The sequence below is a fragment of the Sinocyclocheilus grahami genome, unplaced genomic scaffold, assembly GCF_001515645.1.
Source record: "Sinocyclocheilus grahami isolate Dianchi unplaced genomic scaffold, SAMN03320097.WGS_v1.1 scaffold599.1, whole genome shotgun sequence".
NCBI classification, from domain to species: Eukaryota; Metazoa; Chordata; class Actinopteri; order Cypriniformes; family Cyprinidae; genus Sinocyclocheilus; species Sinocyclocheilus grahami.
Genome location: NW_015505778.1, coordinates 273149 through 291387, shown reverse-complemented (window position 1 = coordinate 291387; position 18239 = coordinate 273149). Strand labels below are relative to the sequence as shown.

Sequence of the window (18239 nt, the reverse complement as noted above, 5' to 3'; positions counted from 1 at the left end):
GCGACTTCTTCCAACGATCCATGAGCAATTTGGTGATGATCCGTGCATTTTTCAGCATTATGGAGCACCATGTCACAAAGCAAGAGTGATAAAGAAGTGGCTCCAAGATCATTACATTGAAATTTTGGATCCGTGGCCAGGAAACTCCCCGGATCTCAATCCCATAGAGAACCTGTGGTCAGTCTTCAAAAGGCTAGTGGACAAGCAGAAGCCCACAAATTGTGATCAAATCCGAGAACTAATAAGACAAGAATGGATCGCCATCAGTCAGGATTTGGCCCAGAAGCTAATATCCAGCATGCCAGAGCGAATTTCAGAGGTTATGAAGAACAAGGGTCAACATTGTAAATATTGACCCAGTATATATTTTTTTGCCAATAAAAGCCTTTAAAACTTATGATATGCTTATCATTGTTTTTCAGTACAAAAAACTGCCAAAACTTTTGGCCATGACTGTAGTAACTGGACTTGTAAGTCACATTCAAAAATAGTTTTAAATACAAAATTATAACATTTTATGTTTATCAAATTGTTATCATTATCTTGTAAAAAATGTGAAAAGGAATAGTTCACAACCAAAATGATTTTAAATTTTTTTTTAATGTTTTTTAGAAACCGTACTAATTTACTCAGTACATCAATTAATGTCTTGTGAAGTGAAAAGCTGCCTGTTTCTAAGAAACAAATCAATCATGAAGGCATTTTGCAGTAAATTTAAGCCATCGCGTCAGGCTAAAAGACCAATCCATAAACCTAGTGAAAAAGTCCATCCACTGTTGTTCTCCCACATCAACATCAATATATTTGTTTAGAACTGTTTTGGACTTTTTAATGTTTTTTAGAAACCGTACTAATTTACTCAGTACATCAATTAATGTCTTGTGAAGTGAAAAGCTGCCTGTTTCTAAGAAACACATCAATCATGAAGGCATTTTGCAGTAAATTTAAGCCATCGCTTCTGGCTAAAAGACCAATCCATAAAACCTAGTGAAAAAGTCCATCCACTGTTGTTCTCCCACATCAACATCAATATATTTGTTTAGAACTGTTTTGGACTTTTTTGCTTGTAAACAGTGCTTGATCTGTGCATATTTCTCTCCTGATTCAGATTAGACAACTGTTTTTTACTGGAGAAAGCAGTATTATGGATAAAAGACTTGAATTTTAGCCGGAAGTGATGGTTTTAAGTTCAAATGTCTTATGATGAATTTATTTTATCAGCTGTTTGGACTCTCATTCTGACGGCACACATTCACTGCAGAGGAATCATTGTTTTTCAGTACAAAAAACTGCCAAAACTTTTGGCCATGACTGTAGTAACTGGACTTGTAAGTCACATTCAAAAATAGTTTTAAATACAAAATTATAACATTTTATGTTTATCAAATTGTTATCATTATCTTGTAAAAAATGTGAAAAGGAATAGTTCACAACCAAAATGATTTTAAATTTTTTTTTAATGTTTTTTAGAAACCGTACTAATTTACTCAGTACATCAATTAATGTCTTGTGAAGTGAAAAGCTGCCTGTTTCTAAGAAACAAATCAATCATGAAGGCATTTTGCAGTAAATTTAAGCCATCGCGTCAGGCTAAAAGACCAATCCATAAACCTAGTGAAAAAGTCCATCCACTGTTGTTCTCCCACATCAACATCAATATATTTGTTTAGAACTGTTTTGGACTTTTTTTGCTTGTAAACAGTGCTTGATCTGTGCATATTTCTCTCCTGATTCAGATTAGACAACTTTTTTTTACTGGAGAAAGCAGTATTATGGATAAAAGACTTGAATTTTAGCCGGAAGTGATGGTTTAAAGTTAAAATGTCTTATGATGAATTTATTTTATCAGCTGTTTGGACTCTCATTCTGACGGCACTCATTCACTGCAGAGGATAAATTGGTGAACAAGTGATGGAATGCTACATTTCTCCAAATCTGTCCCCATAAAGAAACAAACTAAATTTTTGGGGGGCCTTTATGCTAATAAAAGATTATACACTCACAACATGCAATTTATTGCTTTAAATCATCATTGTATTATATTTCATACAAGACAATGGGACAGAAAGCATTATAGGCCCACTTTTTCTCCATTGAACAGCCTGTCCTCCTGCACGCACAGCAGGTCTGTGAGCACAAGCGTTCACTACTGTTACGCATGGACAACTCTTGCTCAACTCTTTTTTATGCAGCAGGATTGTGCCATCTTCCTTTAACTATGTCAGCTGGAAAAGGTGACCCCCCTTGACTTAGGCCGAGTGGACCTGTAAGGCTGTGTGTGTGTGTGTCTGGATAAGCTTTTGTAATTTTATTACAGATCATTCATGCAATGGAGCGGAAAACAGGTCAAGCAGTCATTAACCATACCTCTCTTTAAATGTCTCTTGGTATCATTGTACATGCAGAAGTCCATTGGCCAAGTCTTGTTTATCAGTGCGTACAAAGAGGAAGAGACGCACTCAAGACTCTGTACTACAGTGATAAAAAACGATCAGGAGGGAATGACTGCTGAGGAAGCAAAATATCATATGATTACAGTGCAGGTGTATTGTGATTTCTTGCAGCGTTTCATTTACTCACATTCATGTCATTCCAAACCTGAATGACTTTCTTTCTTCAATGGAATACACAAATGATATATTTGGAAGAATATGCTGGTTGTGCTTTTACATAAATTCACATTTACAGTACAATGAATGGGGAGTGAAGCTTGTAAGGACACAAAGCCAACATAAATGTATTATGAAAGCAGCGAATCCATCTTGTGCACTAATATATACATTCCAAAATATTCCAGAATTTGGACTAAAAAAATGTTTGCTCACCAAGACTGCATTTATTTGATCAAAAATACAGTAGAAACTGTAATATTGTGAAATGTTATTAAAGTTTGAAATAACTATTTTCTATTTGAATATATTTTAAAATGAAATTTATTCTTGTGATGCAAAGCAATATTTTCAGCATCATTACTCCAGTCTTCAGTGTCACATGAGCCTTTCAGAAATCCTTCTAATGTGCTGATTTGCTGCTTAATTATTACTGATGCTCAGTTACTAATAATGATTCTTATTATTATCAATGTTAAAAAAAAGTTTTTGTTGCTTAATATTTTGTGGAAATACTAAGACTGTTATTTGATATTACACTTGAAGTAATGTTTAACAATTCTAAAATTGCTACTTCATCATTACAAATGTGCAATTACAAAATAGATGACATACCTGTTTCAATAGAAATTACAATAAAATTATTTTAGTTTACCATAAATGCTTGTCATTACATTGGGCAGTACACTTTAACCATATTTCAAAAACAATGTAATTATGAAGTTACAAATAAAAATGTACTGACGTCCTACATAAGTGGGTCAGAAAAGCATTTAACATACATTTAAACTATAATACACATTCATTGAATTTTAAATAACATGAAAACATTACATTCAGTTCACACTTAAGTATATTCCTTTAAAGTATATTACTTTTTATGAGTATGCTAATGTGTACTTCTTGGAAGTACATCTCACCGTCTGACAGAAGAACTAAAGTTTTACAGGTTTAGCATGACATGAGGGTGCAAATAATGCAAGAATGCTTGCGTTAACTACTCTTTTTTTTTTACAGCCAATGGCCAAATAGCAACCGGTGCATTGTTTGGGACAGAACAGCACTGTGTGGCACACGTCCAATCTGTAACCTTCAGTAAGGAGTGAAAAACATTGATAAGGATGTTTGTGCAGTCTGTGATGTAACGGGCCGGACAGATTCTCCAGGCCACAAGCCGCATAAACAAAATGTTCTGAACTTTGGCCTACTACGCCCATCACAAACCCTTACAGAAGAACCAAATTTAAACATGTTAAGAGGTTTAGTAGGCAATGCAAGTTCATATTTAAAAGCAGGCCTCAGAAGGGAAAATTAATCACTATGGATGTTTTTCAGAAAAAAAAGTTTGTGTCCATAGATGTTTTTTTTTAATAATGAACATAAACATTTTAAACAAACTACACAATGCAAAGAAAAACTTTTGTGTTCTAAATAAATTGAATACATTTTTAAAACCCACTTTTTCAATACAATGCATACATTTCTTTTCACACACACGGAAAAATGGTGCATATTACTTTGAAACACTTTCACTCTGAAATTACTATTACATTTCAGATTCAAACTAAAGAAACTGCAAGTAACAAATTAAATTAAACATTACATTTTAAAGGTTGAAATACTATTCTTGTAAAATGTACTTCAACAATCTTTTATTTACAAAATTGAATAATAATAATTTACAGTGCACTAAAGGGTTAGTTCACCCAAAAATAAAGATTACTCACCCTCGTGTTGTTCCAAACCCGTAAGACCTTCGTTCATCTTCAGAACACAATTTAAGATATTTTTGATGAAATCTGAGGGCACTCAGAGTCCTCCCATAGACAGCAAGGTAACTACCACGTTCAAGGTCCAGAAAAGTACCAAGATGATCGACAAAGTAGTCCGTGTGACATCAGTGGTTCAACTGTAAACTTACAAAGCTACGAGAATACTTTTTTGCGCAAAGAAAACAAAAATAATGACTTTATTCCACATTTTCATCTCTACTGCGTCACTTGTCGACGCGCGTTCACGACAGTACCATGACGCGAGCGTGTGGCGCACCGGCGAAGAGCCCTCAGATTTCATCAAAAATATCTTAAATTGTGTTCCGAAGATGAACGACGGTCTTACGGGTTTCAAACAACACAAGGATGAGTAATTAAAGATTGTTTTGGTTGAACTAACCCTTAATGTAGGAAGCTCACTGGAACTTGAAAAATTAACAGAGGCTTCGGTGGTAAGTTTGAAATGTATAAGTGAACCAGAAACAAATACCGCTGTAAACATTATTCTTAAATCTGAAAGATATGCATGCATTCATTCAGACTGGTAACAGATAACTAAAAAAAAGTCTACCCTAGAGACAATATTCCATAATTAATAATTAGATACTTACCTGGCAGGGGAGACACCATGATCAAGAAGATGGTTCACCCAGGGTGAGGCTCGGCCATTGTTGCACTCCGGTTGTGCTGACCCCTGCAAATTCCCCAAATGTGGGAATCTCGACTGCATAATTTATGGTAGTGGGGGACTGCCTCTCCGCCTCGCGCTCTCTGCCTCTCCACTGAATTTGGGGGAAGTCATGGCCTAATGGTTAGAGAGTCGGACTTGTAACACAAGGTTGCAGGTTCGAGTCTCGTACCGGCAGGGATTGTAGGTGGCAGGAGTGAATGTACAGCGCTCTCTCCACCTTCAATACCACGACTGAGGTGCCCTTGAGCAAGGCACTGAACCCCCAACTGCTCCCCGGGCGCCCACTGCTCCGGGTGTGTGCTCATGGTGTGTGTGTGCTCACTGCTGTGTGTGTGCACTTTGGATGGGATAAATGCAGAGCACTAATTCCGAGTATGGGTCACCATGCTTGGCCACATGTCACGTCACTTTCACTTTAAAGACATAAAAAAACACCATGAGATATCCTACATTTATTACTGCAAGTAAGCACTTATAATCTAAATATATTAAGTAATACAATATAGAATTTTTGGATATGTATCCATTTGGATATATATTTAATATTTATATTTTGGATATATATATATATAATTTTTGGATATATACGAGAAAAATTGTATGTTGCAACAATGAAACAAAATTGCCTGGATATAAAAGATGTTAACATTATTTATGTTTCTGATTTTAAAATATCCATTTGTAAGAAAAATATCTAATCTAATGTGAAAAATGTGCTGTTTGTTCATCTAAAGCCAGTTTTTGGTAGGATATTAATTGTGTTGCTCCAAATATTACATAGATGAACGGTGCTATAAGTCTTATATAAGTTATAAGTTTTGAGCTGAATGACCCCTTTAACAGCCGTCACGAACAATGTACAGAACCCAGCCTTATGTACAGAGCATGACTGAGGGACCTTTGAACAGAAGATGTGAATGAAAGTTAGTTAGTGAATGGACCAGCCGCCTTTAAAACCATTCACAGATAACAAGATACACAGGGAGCCGCCGTAATCTGAAGACTTGCCAACAACAAGCTCAAGCAATCTGGGAAAGGTCTGTTAAAGAGCTGATTACAGCCACATACTGTACATTCATCATAGTCATCACAGGCAGGATGTATTCCAACACTCACAAATCAACTGTGTCTCATAATGCAGACCAACGTTTCATGTTCAAACGTTTCTAAAATACATAATTTACGGGGAAAAAGTCATTATTGCATTCAAAGGATGCAATTCTTGTAAATAAATTATTAAGCAGTTTTCCATAATATTTTATTATTTCTATAAAGTTATTATATTCTATAAGCTTATTGATATTTAAAAAAAAGCCGAACAATGTACAGAACCCAGCCTTATGTACAGAGCATGACTGAGGGACCTTTGAACAGAAGATGTGAATGAAAGTTAGTTAGTGAATGGACCAGCCGCCTTTAAAACCATTCACAGATAACAAGATACACAGGGAGCCGCCGTAATCTGAAGACTTGCCAACAACAAGCTCAAGCAATCTGGGAAAGGTCTGTTAAAGAGCTGATTACAGCCACATACATTCATCATAGTCATCACAGGCAGGATGTATTCCAACACTCACAAATCAACTGTGTCTCATAATGCAGACCAACGTTTCATGTTCAAACGTTTCTAAAATACATATTGTACGGGGAAAAAGTAATTATTGCATTCAAAGGATGCAATTCTTGTAAATAAATTATTAAGCAGTTTTCCATAATATTTTATTATTTCTATAAAGTTATTATATTCTATAAGCTTATTGATATTTAAAAAAAAAAGCCTGCCAAATGACTGTGTGTCAAGGTCAATAAACCTCTGCAAATATTAGATGATTACCAGAAAAATACCATTTATGAAAAGGCAAGGTTAGTTCAGGCTGTAAAATGTAATGTGGTGCAACTCCCAAAAATGTATGAACTATTATTATTATTATTCTTTATTAATGTATGAATAAAAAAATAAAGATAAAATAAAAATATTTGCTTATTTTTTCATTACATTTTCACTTGCTTTATAAAATGTATTGCAGAACATTTTTCTAAAATATTTAAGAAATAGACCTTATTACATGGACATTTGGCTTTCATAATGCTGACCAACTTTTCGTATTCAATACTGATTCTAAATGACATACTGCAGAAAAAAATGCTTGATGAAAGTTTTTTTTTCTCATCTTTTACTAATATAAAATTTTTTATTTTTAAATTATTTTAACAAAACTGCTTCACTGCTTCTTGATATTTGAAAATCAGCTGTCTGCAATGATTGTGTCGAAGTCAATAAGCCTAATCAAATATTAGACGATTACCAGAAAAATGCCTTTTATGAAAAAGCAAAGTTAGTTGAGGTTGTGAAAGTCATGTGGTGCGACTCCCAAAAATTTAATTTGTATGAATTAAAGATAAAAAAAAACACACATTACATTTTTACAGTCATTACAGTCATTATAAACATTAAAAAAAAAAACCTTAAAAATACCATTTTCTTGAACAAATGTGAATAGAAAGTACATTTCAAAGAACTACATTTCTAAAAGATTTTCGTATTCAATACTGATTCTAAATGACATACTGCAGAAAAAAATGCTTGATGAAAGTTTTTTTTTCTCATCTTTTACTAATATAAAATTTTTTATTTTTAAATTATTTTAACAAAACTGCTTCACTGCTTCTTGATATTTGAAAATCAGCTGTCTGCAATGATTGTGTCGAAGTCAATAAGCCTAATCAAATATTAGACGATTACCAGAAAAATGCCTTTTATGAAAAAGCAAAGTTAGTTGAGGTTGTGAAAGTCATGTGGTGCGACTCCCAAAAATTTAATTTGTATGAATTAAAGATAAAAAAAAACACACATTACATTTTTACAGTCATTACAGTCATTATAAACATTAAAAAAAAAAAACTTAAAGATACCATTTTCTTGAACCAATGTGAATAGAAAGTACATTTCAAAGAACTACATTTCTAAAAGATCTTCTCTCTCTCTCTCTCTCTCTCTCTCTTTTTAAACGGATATATGGTCACCAGGCAGTAGCCACCCATCCTGTACATGCCATCTGAGGTATTCTAGAAAGAGCGCACTGCAAAAACTTTGCTGAACCACTGCATTTAACTTGAAAATCAGCACTACATGTCCTTTTCATGCTTGCTTTTTGATGAAATCCAACATATGACTCCAGGAACGAGTGCAGTGGGAAGCACCAAAGCCACAGCGCTCTTGCAGAATGACAGAAGGTAGAAAAGGAGCTGGTTGCTTGAGGAAGACGTCATCTTGTCCAGGAGCTGCAGCAGCACCAATGACACACCAATACATCCTGTCCTGATAGAGATGCTGCTGCTGTGTTTCCGGCCTGCTGTTTCATTGTAGCCTGACAGGTGAAGACCAAGCCCCAGACCAAAAAGTGTGCCCATGTTCCTCAGCAGGCTGGCGAAGGGGGTGCTGTCCAAAAGGACCCAGTCTGGACTGATGCACCATTTCTGGGCCTTTGCCAATATCCACAGCAGATCCACACCCACGGCTTTCAGAAGCACATACAAACCCACCGCGAAAAAGAGCAGGTACAGAGTCACACAGACGTACTTCTTCAGACTAGCGCTGTAGATCCACTGCACTCTGGAAAATATTTCTGCGACAATTATACCTGGAAATAAAAGACCAACTATGAAAGCACTGATGCACTATATAAAGTGAATATAGTTATGCTCATTTTTCAAAAACCATTCTTTTTCAAATTGTAAATAAAACAGATTATTGTAGTACGTTTTACATGAAAAGTTCTATTTCAGTCTTTCACTTCAAGATTTCAATGTTTAATGTTACTTGCTGTTTCTTTGTAATTATTTGTGAAATTTACAAGCAATTTATGAGTATGGTTTCAAAGTAAATCATACACCACATCTTTTTCAGATTAGCATGTTTTTAATTTCTGAATAAAAAGTATTTTTGATATTTATTTTGGGGGCCATAAAAGAAAAATAAATACATTAATAAAAAAATAATAAAAAAAAAACAAGAAAGAAAAGAAAGGAAAATAACTAAAAGAAACGCCAAAATACTATATTATTTCTAAGAAAATTATTTTAATAAAACTGCTTCATTCCTTAATAATATTTGAAAAAGATAAATTAAGAAACGTTCAGGTCAGGGTTATATTAAACTAAAACTAAAACCTTTAAAAAAAATTGTTACTGAAGTAAAATAAACATTCACTAAAATAAAATAAACGTAAAAACGTGCTAATTTAATTTCAGCTGGATGACAAAGCAACATTTCTCATTTCAATTTAGTCTAACATGATGTACTGAAATAACTAGAACTGAAATACATTAATACAATACATTAATAAAACCTACATAGAAAAAAACTTTACAATTTAAGGAAAGTGGAAAATAGAAGAAAAAAACTATTTCAAAATATTAAAAAAAAACTGATTCTGGTTGTAAAATGTCATGTAGTGTGACTCCCAAAAATATATTAATTCATGATTTTTTTTTCATGCATAAAAAATACATATCGTTTTATTTACCCTACATTAAAAATGTATTATAACCATTTTTGAAAATAGTGATTGAGATGTGTACACTCACATGTATTCAAGGCATAACATTTTATTTTTTACCTAATGGTTACACTACATGACATTTTGACATTAAAAAGCTTTTCTTGAAAATGGTATACAAGTTTTTCTAAACCAACATGAACATAAAAAGTACATTTCTAAAAAAATTTACTTTTAATCAATTTTCCCTTTTTTTGTATGTTGAACACTCTCATGCATCACTGAGCCACATATGAAAAAAAGAAGATACCTACCTGAAATAACTCCACTGATAACTTGGTGTGGGAAATGGGCTGCCAGATAGACTCTAGACATGCACACCAGTAACTCCACCAAACCCAGGAGCATCCAGAGCATCAGCTGCAAACATCTGAAAGCAGATGTTACTCTCAGGTGTGTTATATTAAAACAGTGGTTTTCTTTAGATGTCTCAGACTCACCTATAATGTAAAGGAGGTGGTCTTCTTTCGGCGACAGTGGAAAGCACTGCTGTAACCATCACATACCCAACACCTGCAGAACCCATGGCGTGACCCGACGGGCTCCCTGACAGGCGAGAACCAAACACGCATCGGTGAACACAGGGCAACGTTTAAACAAACATCAATTATAATTACAGACTAGAAAATATCAAATCAGAGATTGTGCGGGAAAGCAAATGTTGTTTGGTTAGAGATACATCTGTTCAGGACCCTAAACTGGTCTGCTGGTTTCTCAGGCTGGTTTTAGAGGAGTTTTGGACACTTGTCAGACTGGGAGACCAGCTAAATCCAGCTTAAACAAGATAAGACCAGCAAACCAACTTTGGCAAAATACCAGCAGCCATTTAGATACAATATCAGCTCAGGACATGTCATTTATGGGCCTTTTTAATTGATCCAGGGTACTAATTCAGGTCAAGAATGAATGGACACTTGCCAACATGTGTAATATTAGTAGTAAGTAATACGTATGACTTCATTCAAAGGCGGCCCTTGATCTGGAACACTATGATAACCAGAGGCAGATCCGTTTCCACATGAAAGATTAGAACAGCTACCTTGCTTAAATTGCATAACTACCCGTCTACAGAGTAGCAGGTTTTATTTGGAGATAAAGCTGTAATTCATACGCAGCATAATGAATGTGATAAGAAGGGCATGCAATGTTCAGTCAGTTGGGGACTGTCACCTCAAAAGGTTATGCTACTTACCAAAAATAAATTCATAAACAGACATGAATTAATGCTTTTTAGTTGAAATAATTGTATTATGTGAGATATGAAGAGCCTGTAGAGTAAAAAGTCATTATAAAAAAACATTTGACCACAAAAAGCTGTGACAGACCCATCAAAATCAAATATTTCAGATAGTTGTGTAATATACCTGGTCCAGTTTCACACGCGATGGAGAATTGCTGCAGTTCAGGATGTTTTATAGGGCTATAGTCTCATGCACCCACCAGTACAGCCTCTCACCGAATAGCACCCTATGAATATATCATCAAATAATATGGAAATGCATCATTAAAAATCATTTAAATCATTTGTTTAATTGTAGAGGAAAGAAAACGTGCAGCATAATAATTCATTTAAATTAAATAATATAATGTAAAACATACTTTTTTCTTCACCTTGAAATATCATTTTTTACAGTGTAATAAATTGGATGAATTGCATTATCAGAAATATTATAAATTCAATTATCAAGTTATTTCTATTCATTTTAAACATTACTATTTCAATTATTTTTCATTAAGTAAATATAATTTAATTCATTATAAATCATCAAATTGTGTCCTATGTTTTCCTTGTGCTGCAATATTTAATTTATAATATTTCTGATAATTCACCAATTTATTAACTGTAAAAAAATATTTTTTCAAAGAATGATTTTCTTTAAGTAGAAAGACAGAAACAGTACTTTCTTGGAATCATACTTCAGTAATGTTTGTTTTACTTAACTTAAAAAAAATATATAAAATAAAACAAATAAAAAAAAACAAATAAAATTGGTGAACTACTGGAAATATTATAAATGAATTATCAATTAAAAATTAGTTATTTCTATTAATATTTAAGTTATTTATTACATAAATATTATTTAATTAAATAATTGTGTTCTATGTTTTCTTTGTGCTGCAGTATTTAATTTATAATATTTCTGATAATACACCAATTTATTACACTGTATGTTTTACAAGAAAATACCATTTCAGTCTTTCTACTTCAAAATTTCATGTGTCATTCCACGTGTTACTTGTCATTACTTAATATTATTTGTGAAGTTTACTAGCAATTTCTGAGTGCAAATTGGTTCCAAGTCTTTTTTTCAACCAGCATAATCTTATCATGTTTATTTCTAGCTCAGAGATTAACAATACACAAAACGATGAGCATCTCACCACTTCAGAACGAGGTTTAGCCAGTCTCCAAGCACAGCCACCCAGATGAGTTTAACGCCTATGTCTCGCCGCAGATGAAGAAGGTGGTGTGGAGATCGGCTACAGAGGACACCCACTGAAACAGATTCTCATAGTCCCGGTACTCCGTCTGCAAATGGACGGCTAGGTTCACCCCCCAGCTGTGGAGCAGGTCCATCTCTGCAGTCTGAGTTCGGGACGGTCAGCCTGGAAAAGTGGAGGACGGACACAGGGCACAGGAATGGGGATCACACTGCAGATACGAAGGCAGCCCGCCAGGCTTCATCCAACCATCGGACCCCGGTTTCCTTTTCTAGTTGGATTTTATTCAAGGCTAGATGGATTGATTTTGTTTGCATGTTGACTGGAGAACTTAGAGGCCCTCGATTTCAGGACCTTTCACCTGTGATGATGCTGATGGGACATATGCTGATAAAATAGACAGACTGATTAGTTTTGTCTTTGGTTTCATGAAGTGTGATGTCACTGTGATGACATTTTGAAACGATGCATTTAATATAAATATTCTAGTTTTAATGGTTCTGTCTGGCTTGTTATCATTTGTCAATCTGCAAATGGGAAAAAGAATGAGCCATACTGTTCTGTATGACAAATTAATTGATCCATTTGGGTTCTGACCTGTGACATTTTGGTTTGGTGTACTTCTTACAAAAAGACGTTTTAAGTACAGTGGGCTTCGCTTATGCATATGCTTATGAAGTATAATATACTTTAAAAGAATACACTTGCATACAATTTGAATGTAATGTTTTTGGAAACTTTTTTGCATGTTGTTTACAATTAAACGGAAATGTATAATAGGTTACATTTATATTAGATGCAATTAGTTGAATTTAAGAGTGTTTTTATGACCCACCTAAAAAAAACATCTGTATGTGTATTTATATGTAATTATTTCTTTTATCTTTGGTTAGAGTTGAATGTAATGTTTAGCATTTACGATAAACTAGAATATACTTGAATGTCCTTTCTATTGAAATGTGTATGTTGTGTATTTAAGTCATGACAACTCTCGGAGGGATTGGCATGGTAATGTACATGACAATGTTAATGCATTTGGTCTCGGAATAGATCTGCTAAGCTGCTGCTGCTGCTGTGAGCATGTAAGAAATATTGCTGCTGCAAATATAACATACATGAAATAACCATAGACTGTATAAAAACATGGACGTAGTGTCCGTGACGTAACCCGTAGACTTCCGACGAGCGTTTTAAAGCCTAAAGTGGGTGGAGCCAGCCGTCGCCATATTGGCAGCGCGTCACCGCGCGTCACTCCAGGATGATCGATGATGGGCAAAGAGGCGGGAGCTGGCTGCTGAAACCACGCCCACCTAGTGCGACGGTGGTGACAGCAGCGGCAATCCACCTGTCACTCAAGTGGCCACGCCCTTAATTATGCAGAACTTTAAGGCTTAATATAATTTAAACAGATGACTTATAAAAAAATTCACCCCCTCACAGTTGTCATGAAGGGCAAAATTAGCTATATAGACCAAAATAATTTTTTGAACCAGGCTGTAAACATGTTTTTTTCTGCTGTAAATTTGGGCATTTTAACATGGGGAGTCTATGGGATTGACTCCCTTTTGCAGCCAGCCTCTAGCGGCCAGTTGATGAATTACAGTTTAAGTCACTTCCGTGTTGGCTTCACGAGAGAGAGCGGGAGGTTGCCGCTCGGAAATAACCCCCATATAGCATACATGAATCACCACATAGCAGAGCTATACAGGTGGAGCTGGGGAAGGTGGAGGGTTTCTGAAGCAAGCCACAACTGCCACAGGCCTCTCTCATATTTTTAAGTGGGAGAACTTGCACAATTGGTGGCTGACTAAATACTTTTTTTCCCCACTGTATTTGAATGTTGAGCAGAAAGCTCATTGGCTACCGATACAGAAGAGAACCAATCAGCTGTGCCATGTGATGATGTCATTAGGTCAGATTTAGTTAGACATATCGGACTGCACCATCTAGAGTTTCATGCCAGAACTCTGTATTTGTACACATTTGTTATGATGAAGTTACATTTGATTAAAAATATTACCTTTAAATATAATCTCAAATAATACACTATGGTTCAAAATAAAATCAAGTACTTTACAAGTGCTTTAGTATGTTAGTCAACACAACAAATGAAGTAAACTTGAAGCACAACAAAACATTTGAAAGTGTACTTAAGTGTGTTAAGAAATATAGACAGTTTCTCTCTTTAAGTAGGCCTACCATTAAGTGGCCTATTATTTCATCAATATTATATTATCTGCAAGTAAATTTTTTTAAAATATACTTTTATGATTGTAGGTACACTATAAGTTTGCATTCAATACAATTAAGCACACTTCTTTTTCACAAGGGTTTGGATTTGGAGAAGTGTACTGAGGTCCTTGGGCCCCACAGGCCCTTGAGGGCCCCACTTTTGTCTTGGCACCAAAATATCATAGAAACATGGGAGTGGGCTATTTTGATTAGCGTATTGAAAAGTGACCAATCCAACATCCTTGCAGAGAGTTTAATTTTCTTCAATTCTGTGCAAAGACAGTCTGTAAGCAATTGGAAAGATGAACAAACACTACAAGTATCAGCTACAACTGACTAACAACTAACAAAAAGCCTCGCATTGATTACAGTTTTGCTTGTCATTTAAGCATCACTGATCAATGTAATGATTGATTCGCTTATGTAACACACATGTAAACAAACCAATTCAATGCAAATCAGCAAGTACCTATGTAAGCAGTGAAAATGCTTGTCTGAGAGCAACAGGCTACACTGAGATTATCTTCTGAATAGGATTCCCCTTTTTTGTTTGGGTACATTTTTGCCTTAGTTTTTCAAAAAGTCAAAAATGACAGGTCTATAGAATAATCACAACACGTGCTTGTTTTGGCAAAATAAATAACTTGTTTTACAACAGGACATTATTTAAATTGTAAAGTATTTACACTTGTAATTCTGTTTTTATGCTGATTTACATTAAACAAATTACTTAAAAGTGTAACATTTATACACAATACGGTCAAATTTAAATATATTGAATTATTTTTTTTATATATAGGGAAATAATATCATAATGCAAACCAAATTAATATTTTATTTGTAAGAATCACTCATAACCTAATGCTTTATAAATCATGCAAATAGACAGATTTTGATAAAATTTTTTATTAGTAAATACATTTTTATATTTATTAGTACACACACACACACACACACACATATACAGTATATATATATATATATATATATATATAACTGGATATATTTAGAAACAGAGCTACAAATGTTGACAGAGGTTGGATGTGTTTATGAGGTCACAGATTAGTTCAATGATTCACTGCTTTGTCTTTTCTACGTCCTTTTTCTCCTGAACTTGTTTGTGCGTTATCTCTTCTGACAGGACAAACACGCTCTTAACTCTGACGTTTTTTTTTTCTGTTCCACTCGGTGTTTTATTACACATGTGCAAGGTTCAAAGATCGTCTTGTCCATGCGTTGTGGTGGTGGGCCTGCTAGTATAAAAACCAAGGGTAGGCGCTGGAGGACTATCACTCTTGACTAGCTCTTCAACACACAGTGCCTTAGAGAAAGTCTAAACATGAATGCTGTGATGGATACATTGCACGGGTTTGGAGTGAGTAGCACCCAATACCTTCAGACCAATTACAAAGATGCCCAAGGATGGTTTCTTTTCGTCTCCTTCGCGGCAGATCTGAGGAACACCTTCTTCGTCTTCTTTCCCATCTGGTTCCATCTGAAAGAATCAGTCGGGATCAAGCTCATCTGGGTGGCTGTGATAGGAGACTGGCTCAATCTGGTCTTCAAATGGTAAGAAAAAGACCAATAAAGAGTTCACTGTCAAATTAAATCATGAATCGAAATTTAATGTTGTTCTATTCATCTGTTTAAGGATCCTGTTTGGAGAACGTCCATACTGGTGGGTCCATGAGACTTCTTACTACATCAACAGCTCAACGCCACATATTGAGCAGTATCCCATGACCTGTGAGACCGGCCCAGGTGCGTCTATCTCCTCTAGAAGTACCACACTAATCCACTTAACACCTGTTTCATCATACATCAAAAGAGCACTTTGATCACATAGCTGCTTCTTGATGCAGGAAGCCCATCTGGTCATGCTATGGGCGCTGCTGGTGTTTACTACACATTGGTCACTTCAATCCTTGCCATAATGCTGAGCAAAGAGAAGAAAACTTCGTCTAAGAGCCTGTAAGTCAATCTTTATCACAATCAGGCCAGTTTAACACCGCTTTTGTTTCAAAATAGATAGTTGCTTCTGCAATATGTTTATGATGTACTAACTGTTTTTTAATCAGATACTTGCGTGGTTCACTTTGGACGCTCTTCTGGACGGTCCAGGTCTGTGTTTGTCTCTCTCGAGTCTTCATCGCCGCTCATTTCCCACATCAAGTTTTCGTAGGAGTTATTTCAGGTAAGCGGCTCAGAAAACCATCATCTAAAATATCTGTTTTCTAATTTAATATATTTAAAATTAGTTTATTGTAATTTGTTTTGCATTTGCATATTGTAAAATGTAATTTATTGCTGTGATGCAAAGCTGAATTTTCAGCATCATTACTCCAGTCTTCAGTGTCACATGATTCTTCAGAAATCATTCTGATATGCTGATTTGCTGCTAAGGAAACATTTATTATTATCAATGTTTTACTGGTTAATATTTTTCTGGAGACCGTGATACACTACCATTCAAAAGTTTGGGATAAGTAAGAAAAAAAAATGTATTCAGCAATGATGCATTAAACTGATAAAAAGTGACAGTAAAGACATTTAATATTACAAAATATTTCTATTATTATTATTTTTTTATGCTGTTCATTGAACTTTCTATACCTACAAAAATGCATCACAGATTCCACTAATATTAAGTAGCAAAACTTTTTTTTCAACATAGACTATATTGAGGACCATTATAAATTCATTAAAATTAATTATTTGAGCACCAGTAATAATTGATAATAACTGAGAAGCAAATCAGCAGATTAGAATGATTTCTGAAGGATCATGTGACACTGAAGACTGGAGTAATGATGCTGAAAATTCAGCTTTGCATCACAGGAATAAATTCCATTTTAAAATAGAAAACACGTACATCACAATATTACAATCTTTACTCTATTTTAGATCAAATAATTGCAGCCTTGGCGAGAATAAGACACTTCTTTTGAAAACACACACACACCCAAATTGCAATTATTCTAAACTTTTGACCAGTAGTGTACCTGTTAAGGAGCACAAACATTTTAAAAATGTCTTGAGGTAATACAATGAATTAATTTTTTCTTGTTTTTGACAGGCATGATTGTTGCCGAGGCCTTCAACAGACAGAAATTGATCTACAGTGCCAGTCTAAAGAATTACATCAACATCACACTGTTCCTGCTCTCTTTTGCGGTGGGCTTGTACCTGCTTCTCAAAGCTCTGGGTGTGGATCTGCTGTGGACCCTTGAGAAAGCCCAGCGGTGGTGCGTCAATCCAGCCTGGGTCCATTTGGACACCACGCCGTTCGCCAGCCTGTTGAGGAACATGGGCACCCTGTTTGGTCTGGGACTCGGCCTTCACTCCCCACTGTACACGGAAAGCAAGAGGAGCAGCAGCGCTCAGGTCAGGATCACCTGTATCGTCGCCTCTCTGTCTCTGCTGCATCTCTTCGACACCATCAAGCCTCCCACACACACGGCTGCCCTCTTCTACCTGCTGTCTTTCTGCAAGAGCGCCACCGTTCCCCTCGCCACGGTCAGCATCATCCCGTACTGCGTGTCCGGAGCCCTCGGTTTACAAAGCAAAAAACAGCTTTAAGCTGGGAAAGAACTGCACAAGACTGTGAGCAACTACACAACTATTTACAGTATTTCAAATGAGCATGTTTTCCATAGTTCATCCCATCAGTCGAATGAACACTGCCAGTGAACAAACTTGCCTGTTTAAATGTGTTTTCTAACTAAGGGATGCAGATACTTAGAGTTTAAATTAAGCACTGTTATATAACACATTACGGTGATGCGTTGTGTGAGATAAAGGTTTGTAGTTTTAGTGTTTTTTATCTTAGTGCCTTTGGATCTACATGAAAAGGTCTGGCATTTGTGTTAAGTTCTTTTTTGAGAACTGAAATTATGAACTACAGTATATGTATATATATATATATATATATATA

At 35.2% G+C, this 18239-nt stretch overlaps 1 protein-coding gene and 1 pseudogene across 1 annotated transcript; one reads left to right on the top strand and one right to left on the bottom strand.

The window, feature by feature from the left end:
• Nucleotides 1-8108: 8108 nt before the first annotated feature.
• Nucleotides 8109-12465, bottom strand: LOC107557357 (glucose-6-phosphatase-like; annotated as a pseudogene).
• A 3112-nt stretch (nucleotides 12466-15577) lies between these two features.
• On the top strand, nucleotides 15578-18180 carry LOC107557356 (glucose-6-phosphatase-like). Its single transcript, XM_016240748.1, has 5 exons — nucleotides 15578-15874; nucleotides 15957-16066; nucleotides 16168-16276; nucleotides 16384-16499; nucleotides 17382-18180. Exons 1-5 carry the CDS (start codon nucleotides 15645-15647, stop codon nucleotides 17882-17884), a joined length of 1068 nt encoding a protein of 355 aa, XP_016096234.1. The 5' UTR covers nucleotides 15578-15644; the 3' UTR covers nucleotides 17885-18180.
• Nucleotides 18181-18239: the final 59 nt, after the last annotated feature.

Excerpts from the sequence above, each read along its gene's own strand:
- LOC107557356 (XM_016240748.1), top strand. The coding sequence starts at position 15,645 with ATGAATGCTGTGATGGATACATTGCACGGGTTTGGAGTGAGTAGCACC. Across the intron at positions 15,875-15,956 it reads CTCAATCTGGTCTTCAAATG|GATCCTGTTTGGAGAACGTC; the intron begins GTAAGAAAAAGA and ends CATCTGTTTAAG. Across the intron at positions 16,277-16,383 it reads AAAACTTCGTCTAAGAGCCT|ATACTTGCGTGGTTCACTTT; the intron begins GTAAGTCAATCT and ends TTTTTTAATCAG.